Source organism: Monopterus albus, unplaced genomic scaffold (assembly GCF_001952655.1).
Source record: "Monopterus albus unplaced genomic scaffold, M_albus_1.0 scaffold115.1, whole genome shotgun sequence".
Taxonomy (NCBI): Eukaryota; Metazoa; Chordata; class Actinopteri; order Synbranchiformes; family Synbranchidae; genus Monopterus; species Monopterus albus.
The window spans coordinates 1,148,155-1,160,145 of NW_018127995.1; the positions used below are offsets into that span (position 1 = coordinate 1,148,155).

The window sequence follows — 11,991 nt, forward strand, 5'->3', positions numbered from 1 at the left end:
TTTAATCACATCCACATCTCGCTGGGTAAACTGCAAACTTGTTTTTATCTCCTGTATTTCTCTGGTCATGTCATCGAGTCTCTTGTTGTCTCCATAAGTAGTTGCACAAAACCTTTGAAGTTGTTTTGTTGTTGGCTCAACAGTGCGGTGTACATCTGCTTCTGCTGACTCAACATCTCTGAAATATAATCCTCTTCTGCTTCAACATCCTCGTCCGCTTCTGATTTATTAGCTCTTTTCCCTCTTGGAGGCATTTTAATAGTTGTAGAATTTGTTCAAAGACTTGAAAATGTAGAAGATGTGAAAAATCGTAGAACAGACAAGAGGAGCAGTAAAGACGTCTCACCTTTTCTACAGGTTAGTGCGATAAAGTGCTTTACAGGTGGCTGACAAGTCGATAAGACGGAGTGTGAACAGTAAAAACAAAAGTCACTTTGGTGATTCCCATCCAGCACTTACGTTTGTGACCAAAACGTCTCATCAGCCTTTTGGGGAGCCATGACCAATGCTACATTTTGTTGTTTCATTTGATGACCTGTACTCTATTGTCTCTGCCTCATTACATATTGTTTCTGTAGTATCCAGGAGTTTTACTGACTTGACACTGTTACAGTATACCATCCTATTGTATGAATGTAATATATACTTTCCTTTATTAATGTCTTATTTAACAGTTATTCTAGAAACCTGACATTCATGCAGGTCTCAGAGCCAGTCCTGCACAATCTGGGAATGCCTGCAATGATGTCATTGGATTAAGGACTTTCTCACTAACAGGCCTCAAGTGGTGAGAATCGGAAGCTGCACATCATCCACACTGGTCCTGAACACAGGTGCACCACTGAGCTGTGTGCTCAGCCCAGTTCTCTTCACTCTGTTTACCCATGACTGTGATGCCATTCACCCCACAAACACAGTAGTGAAGTTCACAGACGACACCACCGTAGTGGGTCTCATCTCAGACAATGATGAGACTCACTACAGAGAAGAGATCCAGCACCTGACAAGGTGGTGTTCAGATAACAATCTTGTCCTGAACACCAACAAGACTAAGGAAGTCATTGTGGATTATAGGAGGTCCAGGAAGACAAAAGATGCTCCTCTTCTCATACATGGGGAGGTGGTGGAGCAAGTGGATAACATCAAGTTCCTTGGCATCCGCATCACATCTGACCTGACCTGGTCTCTGAACACATTGTATCTGGTGAAGAAAGCCCAGCAAAGGCTTTTCTTCTTCAGGAAGCTGAAACACACTGGTCTCTCCTCTGAGCTGCTCGCAAACTTCTACAGAGCGACAGTAGAGAGCATCCTCTGTCTCAGTGTGACAGTGTGGTACGGGAGCTGCACTGCACAGGACAGAAAGGATTTGACCCGGGTGGTGAGAACAGCTCAGGGCATTGTAGGGAGTCCTCTTCTGGATCTGGACTCACTATACACTGACCAGATCCAGAGGAGGGCAGGACGGATTGCTGCAGACCCCACCCACCCAGGGACCAGTCTGTTTGTGCCTCTTCCGTACAGCAATATAAAGACTAAAACAAACAGACTGAGACACAGCTTCTTCCCCAGAGCTGTGAAATCAATCACCCCCCCCATCCCCTGGTCACACACCCAACCTCCCCCCTATGGACAGACACAGACAGAACACTGGACCTCACACCTCTTCCTAAAGACTGAGATTCACACTGAGCTGCACCTCATAATGTTACTACACTCTTGATGCTAACATGCTGCTGACCTGATTAGGTCCCATACATCCCTTTTTATTTGTTCACATCTTTATATTGACTTGTACAATTGTGTGTTATGTAAATAATATGTCTGTCTTTTAAGCCAAGAAAAAAATTAGTTGTGCTATGTATAATGACAATAAAGAATCTTGACTTGACTCATAAACCCTTTAATGTTCTTCAATCAATAGAAATAACAAAGCCAATGCTACCAGCTCTGATGTGCACCAGGCTGTTTAAAGCTATAAATAGTTGCAGCCTCCTCTTTATTCTGACTCAGTTTCCTGTGAGTGGTCCAGTGTAGCTCCAAGTCCTTAAGTGTGGTGGGGTGGGGCCTGGCAGGTGTGATGTCCTGCACAAAGCACCTCAGTGGTGGGGCCCTTGGCCTTCCAGGGGCCCCATTAACCCTTCATACAAGCTAATGGGCGCTCCTCAAGGACCCCACAGAAGGGGACCACACACAACACATGACTTCATTGTTTCATCTGCACAAAAACATGATGTAATGACTGTTATAAAGGTAGTGATGTGGTTCTTGATGTATCTGCAGGTTGTTTCACAGCCTCACAATGAAGACGCCACTGCCTGCTCTCAAATGGACATTATTTACTTTTTAAAAATGTTTTACACTTTGCAGTATATACTTATTGGTTGCAGGGCATCTAGATATAAATTGAACTACACCAATAAAACCAGTAACAGCAGCGTTACAGTTACGGTTAGTAGTTGGTGTAATATTAGTTGATCAGATAGTCCAGGTCTATTTTTTAAAAATAAACCCTTAGCCATATAGATCTGTCTGAAAATACCGATCGACTCATGTATTTTTAATAATTCTGACTTAAAAATAATTTCTATTATCGTTTAAGCAACATATTATTGGTTTCACAAACATTATCATTATTTTGAGGAACGAGCTCACAGCAGCAGACACGCATGCGTCCTGGCGCTCCGGGCAGGCAGCGCGATGCAGCGCCGCCGCCGTGGCTCAGTGCGCCCCGAGCAGCCAGAGCGCACGGTTACAATGAGCTTCTCCATCGGTCCGACTGAGAGCCAGCGTCAGTACCGACCGTCGAGCAGCGCACGCACCGCCACCGACCACGATCGACACCAGCTCCGCCCGCCCGCAGCAGGATGCCCGGGGGAAAGAGAGGGCTTGTGGCACCGCAGAACACTTTTCTGGAGAACATCGTCCGGCGTTCAAGTGGTGAGTCCGCGCGTCGGACCGAGGCTCGTTGTGGGTTTGGTTTGACCAGGCGGCTCGAACCCGGACTCTTCTGGAATACTGCGTGTTTTTAGAGGCGTGGTGGAGGATGAACCAGCATAAACTCACTTATTCCCAGTGATGGAGTTTACGCTCTCTAAGGCTACGTGCGTGTTTCCATGATGAGTAACGTTAAACTGATCTAAGTCGCATGTAGAAAGGAATGTTTTTGTTCATATCAGCGGCTGTTTTCCTCAAGAAGCCTCCTGGAAGTCACAGTTTACGCATCGTCCTGTTCCCCACTCCATCATTCTGTGCTTGACTTTTCTTAATGAAGTTATGCAAATTGGCTCTCCAGCTAATGTGGGATCATTATGTGAGACGAAAAGGGCTGAGAAAACGGGGGGTTAACACGTAATTAGCGGGATGAAAAGTTTATTAAGTTTTTAATCAGCACTGCCAGCTGCTCGGCCATTAAAGCCGGAGCCCTCTGACCAGTCATTTACTGTCAGCTCTGAGTTTTCCCAGTGTATTTATTCTCTCTTGGTAGCCTTGTTCCCTGATGGATGCCCTGTCATTGTGTAACACTACTGCGTTTTGTTTATGGAAGAAAAGTCACAGGCTGTGAAGTAAAATAAGCTGTGTACTAAATAATGCGTTCAGTATTACTCAGCTGCAGTGTTGGCATGTTTTTGTCTTATCCTCCTCCATCTGAGCTATAAACTGCGCTTGGACTTGACACCGCTCGGAGAAATACGCGCTCCTTCCTCTCATTAGACTGATTGCTTTCCTTTATCTTCCCAGAAAAGTCAGCGGAGTAATTTGCTGGAATGGAGTCAAGGTTGTGGATGCGGGCGGGCGGCATCAGAACATAAAGTACTACAAAGGTAAAAGTGCTCATTTTGCAGAATGAGACTTTTAACATTGTGTTTCATATTATTGGATTATAATTATTGGTTGCATCACTTTAATGGTAAAAGTAAACTCTATTCAGGGTTGCAGTTCAGTTGTATGTAAACTTTTAGGAGTCATGGTTAATGAAGACGCGCACACACAGACCAAAGAGCTTCACACAACACAAAGTACAACACATGTAGTTGACCCTGTCCCCTTTACCACGGCCTGCAGAGTTGGTCTGAGCCATATTTGTCAGAGACCAACCCTCCTGCTGGGGTTAAAACAAGGAGAACAAGCAGAGGGGTCAGTGTAAAGACTCTGACTCGTCCCTTCCTGATGCCCATCCAATCCATAACTGATCCAATGACGGAATAGCACCGGGGTAATTATGACATCATAATGCACATTTCTCTGAAGATGATTCTGATGGTATGAATGCAGTTCCAGTCAGGGTCAGTCTTCTCTGGGGGGGTGGGGGGGTGTTAGTGGCAGGTGGATTCTTGACCTCAGTGGCTACGGCCCTGCCAGGAGGCTTCTGTGGTCCAATCCAGCACAAAGCTTAGAAAAGTTCATCCACCTTCTTGTTTTTTCTTCATAAACGTCTGTTTCACTCTGCTCATTGTTTTACTGTAAATTCGATCTGAAATGAAAAGGTCCCCTGTGGCTCGCCGTAGTTGTCCCTGACACTTGTGTCAGAGCTGTGAACACTAATATAGTTTCATCAGTGGGTTTCAGGAGAGACTGCAGGTCCCAAACCCATCTGACTGCTGCATCAGAGGCTTGTCCACTGCTGCAGAAGCAGCTTCTGGTGGTGTCGGCCTTCAGGCGGCCGAGCCGCTCGAACCTCACGTCAGCTAATTGGTCCTGATGGATGAGGAGAGCAGAAAAGGTCGAGATGATTCTGACTTGTTTGTGCTGCATTAGGTCAGTCAGCTTTTAAATTTGGCTGTAGCTGACAGGTTTTAGGCTCAACTAAACAAACATCACTTAAGTAATTGTTTGGAGAGAGAATCAAAGAGCAGATGTGGTGAAGCTCCTGGACCTGGTGCTCTTTAAGCCCACAGAGTAAACCAGCCACTTACCTGTGTCTTCATGGAAATAATGAACGTTAAGCTGTGATGGACACTGTATGTTTGTTTTGGTTTGCGTGGCCACATGGTTACTGGCTGGAGTTTAACTGATATACAGAACCAATTTTGGTGTTTTATTAGGAATTGGATTTCACCCCATCTTCGATGTCCACTGGTGATATAATGCAGGTTTTTCCCCTGACTCCAGCGAGAACATTTTTATTATAGTTCCTATATTTTCTGTCATCAGTTGGCTGACCAGTCAAATCATTTGAGTGTACTGCTGGAGGGTTTTACTCATCAGTCTGTAAAGCCTGCCTGAAAGAGCTGCTGACGCACCATCAGCCGCTCATCTGTCCTCAAACTTTATTGTCGTCTCATAGTTGAAATGCTTTTTCACAAGTCTCCTCCCTGATGTATTGGGAACGCATACTGTGGGAACGCCGCATGCCTGCGGTGTTTGGGGGCATCTGTCTTTTCATCCCAGAATTCAATCCTCTTTGAAGAAGAGGAGGCTCTTTAAATGGCAATTACCTGCCAGAGTCAGCAGATGATGTTTTTCTGACCTGTCAGCTACAGTTACCGCTGGCTCATCCTTATGCCAGTGTTTTCAAAAACTGACTTGCAAGACTTGAACCTTCCCTGGACTGCTGTAGATAAGTCATCACAGTGAACATTTAGAAACCTCTACTCATGTACTTTGTCAAAATTATGTCATTGTCGTGTGGTGATGTAGCAGGGACAGACTGAGTCACCTTTGCTTCGTGCCTGAGGAAATCGATCCAGCAGTCACCTGCTAAAGTTTATGAAAAGAAGTCTGAAAATGAAATGATGAATGTCTCCATACTGGTGTGTTGTTCGTCTGTGGGGCTGCTTGCTGGTTGTCTGAGGGCACGCCACCACCTGAGACTTTGTCTGCTGCTGAAACCTTCTGGGGTTTTGTTCCACAGCAGCTGACTGTCGACTTGTGAGTGACTGTCAGCGTGAGTTCCCTTACAAGCGTTTGTTTCAACAAATTGTGAGCTGTGCCATGTATTGTATCTGCATTTCTGACAGGATGCGCTTATTAACCAAGCTCTGATAAACCCCCAAAAGCCTGCAGCTTTAAGGGGCACCTGGGGAGAACATGGCTGAATGTGCAGTTGGAACCAGTGCATGGATGAGAGACGCCACGTCCTGGCCCACTCTCACTGGGGTTATCAGACTGTGTGGAAAATCTCAGTTAATGCTGCTTGAACCAAACGGTGCACGCTAACTTTAGCTTTGGAGGAAGCTGCGTAGCTGCAGGTACAGTAATACCAGGACCTGTCAACCATAGAGATGAGCCTGCACTTAGAATTTCTTTTGTAATAACTTTATTAAATGTTTGCCTTTACTGAAGTTTGAGAATATCTTGAAGCTGAAGATCTGTGAAGAACTGATGTTCCTCTGGCCACTGGCTGACTCCTGTAAGCTGTGTGTACTGTACAGAGATGAAGAATGTTGAGTCGGGGAATTTCATCTCATAAAAATGCGTGCTCTCTCTCTCACTGGACGTTGCACCTGAGCGCTCACAATCCAGCTGTGCTTCAGTAGGTCGACTGTCGGCATAACATGAGCAGAGTTACAGGCGAGGGTCATGGAGAAACTGCTGCATGTTGTAGTAAAACCCATACACTGGCGCATCTTTAGTAAGAATGAAAAGCATCTTCACAAGGTCCATCTGAGGTCAGAACTGGCTCAGTGCAGGGCAGTTGTTTTTTTTACAACTGTCTCTCTCAACGTTTTCATTGGTTGAAGAACAAAGCAAGACCGACTCAGCCCAGCCGTCTCTGGAGGCCGAGAACCTTTGCAGCCTTCTATGTGTTGTTTTCCTGTCTGATGCTGTTACTGGGGCTGATGATGTCCCCGTCTTGTCCTTCTCTCAGAGACCAGCTTCCTCCTGGGAAACGCCCAGATCGTGGAGTGGCCTGTAGTTTACAGCAATGACGGATTCTGCAAACTGTCGGGCTTCCACAGGGCTGAGGTCATGCAGAAGAGCAGCACATGCAGGTAAAACTCAGGATTTGTCTGGTTGTATTTCATATTATTACTGAACATTTAAGCGTTGTAAATGTGCACATATGTTTTATACAAGAGCAGGGTTAGTGTGGTAATGGAACAAAAATGACTCTTCAGTCTTGTTTTGCTTGATAAAGCTAAACAGCCATTTTCATACATGCTTTCCTACTGAATGTAGGCATGTGTCTTATTTAGCCCCCGTATTTATGTCTTTAATAGTTTAAATGCTTCAGTTAACATGGAGGAGATGTTTTTACAATACCAACACCAGAGCAGCCGTGACTCACTGCTTTTAAAGCTAAAACCAAAGTGCCTCATTTATCCTGCCAAAGTCACTCAATACGTCATTCTTTATTCAGTTTCATGCTTTATTTAGGCCCAGCAACAGAGAGAGAAGATGAAAAAGAACGGGTTTTGAACCTTCCTGCTTCTGTCTGACTGTAGCAGTGATTAAAATCTGCACTGTGCTGCTTTGGGGGCAGGGCTGGTACAGTGAGCCTCTGAAATGAACCCACTTTAGAGCAGCCAGGGGAGCTCAGCCCGGTCCACCTCCAGGACCGCGTCTCGCTCATCTGTCAGTCAAGATGTTTTAAAATTTGACTCCAGGGGACGGCTCCTCTTCTCAGGCACCTCTCAGACCTGACCGTGGGCGACGTTCCTCACTAGCCGCTGGCTAAAAAGGCTCCTTGGACACTAAATGAGAACGGGGGCCTTGGATTTCTCTGTCCACTCCCTGCTGCTGAGGGCTGAGGACACTGCGACTGACAGGCCACTCAGATGTGACACTGAGAGGATGGAGGCACCCGCTGAGAGCTGAAACTGGAAGTGACGATGGCCTGACAATGGGCCCCGGTGGCATTTTTGTGGAGTGATCTTTTAACTCCAGTACAAGGGTCTGACTCTGTGGTGCTGGTGCAGACCACGTATCGCCAATTCACCCAATGATGCGAGGGTTACACAGGGTCGCAGCTGCTGCATTGCAAAACAAAGGAATACCATGAACCTGTGGTTTTCATTTTGGGAGTGAGGAGACTAATGGTTCACAAGATAAATGTGTCACATGATGAGTAACGTCATCGGGACTAAAACAAACAAACATTGTTCCGTTGGTTGTTTTGTTTTTTCAACCTCAGTGAGTCAGGAGCTGCTCAGAATGTCTGAAGTTAGCAACCAGGAAACTGGGTCCCCTGCTAGAATATAGACACTACAGGTAGCAGCTGTTATTCATGGAAGATGAGCTCCCTGTTGCCTCATCCCCAAATCACCAGACTGAAGCTGCCTCACCTGTTTGGCCTCCCTGCTGTAATACTAATTTAGGCCACTGTGTTAATCTAACTGACAAAGAGCCTGCAGGCTTCTTCACTAGCAGCATCTTACCTGACTGAAATGTGCAGTTGAAGCTTGAAGAAAACAAAACAATCGTGTATCTTAAAAGGCACAGTCTGAATTTTCGTGGTCGTGGGCTTTCTTCTCCACCTGTGCCAGACTTTTTGTTGATGCAGGTTAACTTTCAGGGCCAGCACCGGGCTGCACACTGATATTTGGCATAGTAGTCGCAGTAGGATCTGTAATTCAGACCCAGGACCTTCTACCAAACAAAAGATGCCACTGTGAGAATTCCAGTTCAAATCCTTAGGTCCAATAAATGTTTAAAGCTTCTAAGAGTCGCATCTTTTTCATTTAATATTGTCTTAATGAATGAAGTGCTAATAGTGGAGGTGCCAGGTGGAGGTGGATATGGATCGTGGGCATACGTGTGCATGCTTTCCACAGCAGAGACCTCATCCACAGTCTCCTCTGTGCTTCAGGAAAATAAAATCCCTTTGGTTTAGGGATTGTCCAACAACTACACTGAACATCTTTCTGGTTTAGTATCAACATGTTTGCACTTTACAAAGTGTATGTAAAGGAACAACGTATCCTGGAGCTGGAGCTTTGACCTCCACTCTGTGTTCTGTTCAGGCCACAGCTGTTTCTCATATCTCTAATTTTCTTTCTAGTTTTATGTACGGAGAGCTGACAGACAAGAAGACCATCGACAAGGTCAGGCAGACCTTCGACAACTATGAGTCCAGCTGCTTCGAAATCCTGCTGTACAGAAAGAACAGTGAGTGCATGTTTGACAGCGTCTCATTAAGTCTCTCATGGCTTCATACTTAATGCCTAGATTGTTGTAACACCCAGCATGGTCACAGATAACCATCCTCTTTATCATCAGATACTCGGATTCATCATTCATGGTGAAAAACGCCCATTAAAATTTCCTGCAATAGGCCGTGACATTTTTTTTACGTCTTGCTTTGTCCAACTGACAATCTAAAATCCAAATGTAGCATTTAAAATACATAAAAGCTGAATATCAACATGTTTGAGAACAGACTGGTTTTACTGGCTTACTTAAAGCTGCGTTAACTAACTTCTCCCACTAATCTTTGACCATTATGGGCAAAGTGAGAGTCAAAACAAACTCCAGGATGTTTTTGTGATAGTTGATATTATAACATTTGTCAACAAACAGGTAACATCTGCTCTGAACGAGCGTGTGAATCATAAGCCTGATGTGTCTCCTCCCTGTGAGCTCCATCAGTGACCACGTTGCTGCACTGGGCAACATGTTCCTTCATCACCACGAGCGCACACACACACTGGAGTTTAGTTTGACTCAGTGGCACACGCACCGTCGTCCTGCCACAAATTCATCATTCTGATCTAAAAGAACCAGATTTAGATTGATGTCAGATTTTTACCTGCAGTTCCAGAAAGCCTCTCCCTAATGTTAATGTATTATTGAAAGCAAACCCATTTATTTTATTTTTTTTACCATTATGTAACAGTTTTGCTTTATGATTTATGTTATGGTGATGTTTTTTATGGACGTTCTACTGGAAACGTACATACATATAATTTGTGTTCATCGCTGTTTACGGTTGATCAGTTTAAGCCTCCTCTGGCTCACAAGAGCCAACTTTTTGGCAAAGTTGTGAAATGTTGTGCCCTTCACTTCAACAAGCAAGGAGGACACTATATTATTAAGCCCAAGTAGAAAAGTAGTCGATGCTTTTGTCCAGAGCAGCAGCACAGCTAGCAGTAAATACCAGATCAGGAGCACAGTGAACAGAGTGTGCAGACAAAGATGGTCCCAAATGTTCCTGTTCCCCAGGAGGGATCACTTCTGAGAGCAAAACGCAGCGTGGACAAGCATGAAGCAGCCAGTGTGAAGCGGCAAAAAAAGGAAAAGATCCAGTTTAAAATGGCACAGATTTAATGACGAGTCAGTAGAACAGGACCTGGTGATGTAAACAAGACGGATGATGACTACAGACGACTTGTATCCACAGAAGCTACGACATTAAACTATGGCTCTCCTGAACGTGTGTGCTGAGGTAATGAAGCTCCGCCGGTTTGAGGTTCTGCACAGAAAGAACAGTCAGATTGCCAAATGTGATGACCTTCACATTAAGTTGGTCAAATGGTATCTGCTTCAGTAAGAAATAATTAACGTGTACAGTACATTGAGCTTCATAAAGATTACTGCGTACATCAGGTGGTGTGCTTGGCTGTTGAACTGCAGAATCAGCTCATTTCCCACATTTGAAGCAGGGCTCTTTGACACTTGCAGTCCAGTCACAGTTCTACGTGCTGTTCCTCAGGTTCAATGCTTCAGCACATTCTAGTTCTTAATAAATTTGAAATGATGAATACTGTGTTCAAGTGACACATTTTAGTTTTAATTTGTAGCTTTACATCAGTGTTGTAAGGACTGTGTGGGAGATGTGGCCCTTTTAACATCCACATTGTCAAAGGTATCTGGAATATTCACTGGCCTAATTAGCAGGACACAGCTGAGAATGTTGATGTCTTTGCAGGAAGTCCAGTGTGGTTCTACATGCAAGTGGCTCCCATCAGGAATGAGAACGACAAGGTGGTTCTGTTCCTTTGCACTTTTAAGGACATCACCCTCTTCAAGCAGCCCATTGAAGACGAAACCACTAAAGGTGAGTGTTTCCACAGCAGCAGGCACAAACGTCCTCTCGTTTTGTGAGGACTATGTTTGGGACGTGGCTGTTTTCGTAAAGAAAGGAGTGAAGAATGACGTTCAGTATTTTAAAGTTTTATTTGTATAAATCACAACAAAAGTCATCTCAGGACACTTTACAAAGTAAGGTCTAGCCCTTAATATTATTATTATAGAGGAAAACCCAACAAATCCCCCTGAGCAGCTCTTGGTGACAGTGGGGAGGAAAAACTCCCTTTAACAGAAGAAACCTCCGACAGACCCCAGCTCTTGGTGGGCGGCCTTCTGCCTCGACCGGTTGGGGTGAGTGGATAGAGGAGAGACAAAAGAAGAAAAGCAACAAGACACAACAATCAAACACTGATCAGGTCGATGTGGCTGGTGACTGCTCATCAGAGACATAGAGCTCCAGGGCAACCTGTAGAAAGGTACAGGGAGAGAGAGAGGACACACAGTTAGTGATGGGTTATCGTGGCATATAGATGGACATCCTGATAGTAAAGAGTTACAGTAGTCCAGCCTGGAGGTAACAAATGCATGGACCAGTTTTTCAGCATCACTTTGAGACAGGATGCTCCGGATTTTGGCGATACTGTGCAGGTGAAAGAAGGCAGATCTAGAGACTTGGTTTATGTGTGATTTAAAGGACATGTCCTGGTCAGAAATGACTCCAAGGTTCCTCACAGCAGTACTGGAGGCCAGAGCTATGTCATATATGGTCAGACAGCATGTTTCTAAGGTTTGTGTGCGGCCAAAGTTTGTTCTGAGTACATGACGTGCAACTCGGCACAACATAATGTGCACAGTGTGGAGTTACAGAAGAGAGAGAGAAACGGGCTGACATGACAAAATCTGAGTGGGAACCAAATGACTACATGGCTGGATGCCCCAGCATGTAATGTAATGCCAGCTGGTTACTGATGGAACTCATAATTATGTTTCTTCATCCTCCTCTGCAACTTTTTTCTTCCCCTCTTGTAATTATTCTCACTGATAGTTTCACTCTCTGGATTTTTTTTCTTCTCTTCCTCATCT

At 44.9% G+C, this 11,991-nt stretch overlaps 1 protein-coding gene across 4 annotated transcripts in view; it reads left to right on the forward strand.

Annotated features, from left to right (window-relative positions):
- kcnh5b (potassium voltage-gated channel, subfamily H (eag-related), member 5b) overlaps positions 1 to 11,991 on the forward strand; it is a 119,345-nt gene that overhangs the window by 12,063 nt on the left and 95,291 nt on the right. For 2 of the 4 annotated variants that reach the window (XM_020611580.1, XM_020611581.1), the window contains exons 1-4: positions 2,724 to 2,937; positions 6,809 to 6,932; positions 8,942 to 9,048; positions 10,808 to 10,936. In XM_020611580.1, coding sequence (XP_020467236.1) covers positions 2,865 to 2,937; positions 6,809 to 6,932; positions 8,942 to 9,048; positions 10,808 to 10,936 — 433 coding nt within the window. In that variant the 5' untranslated portion in view covers positions 2,724 to 2,864. Of the gene's footprint in view, positions 1 to 2,723; positions 2,938 to 6,808; positions 6,933 to 8,941; positions 9,049 to 10,807; positions 10,937 to 11,991 lie in introns of those variants that run through there. The other 2 variants (XM_020611583.1, XM_020611584.1) reach the window with 1 other exon arrangement.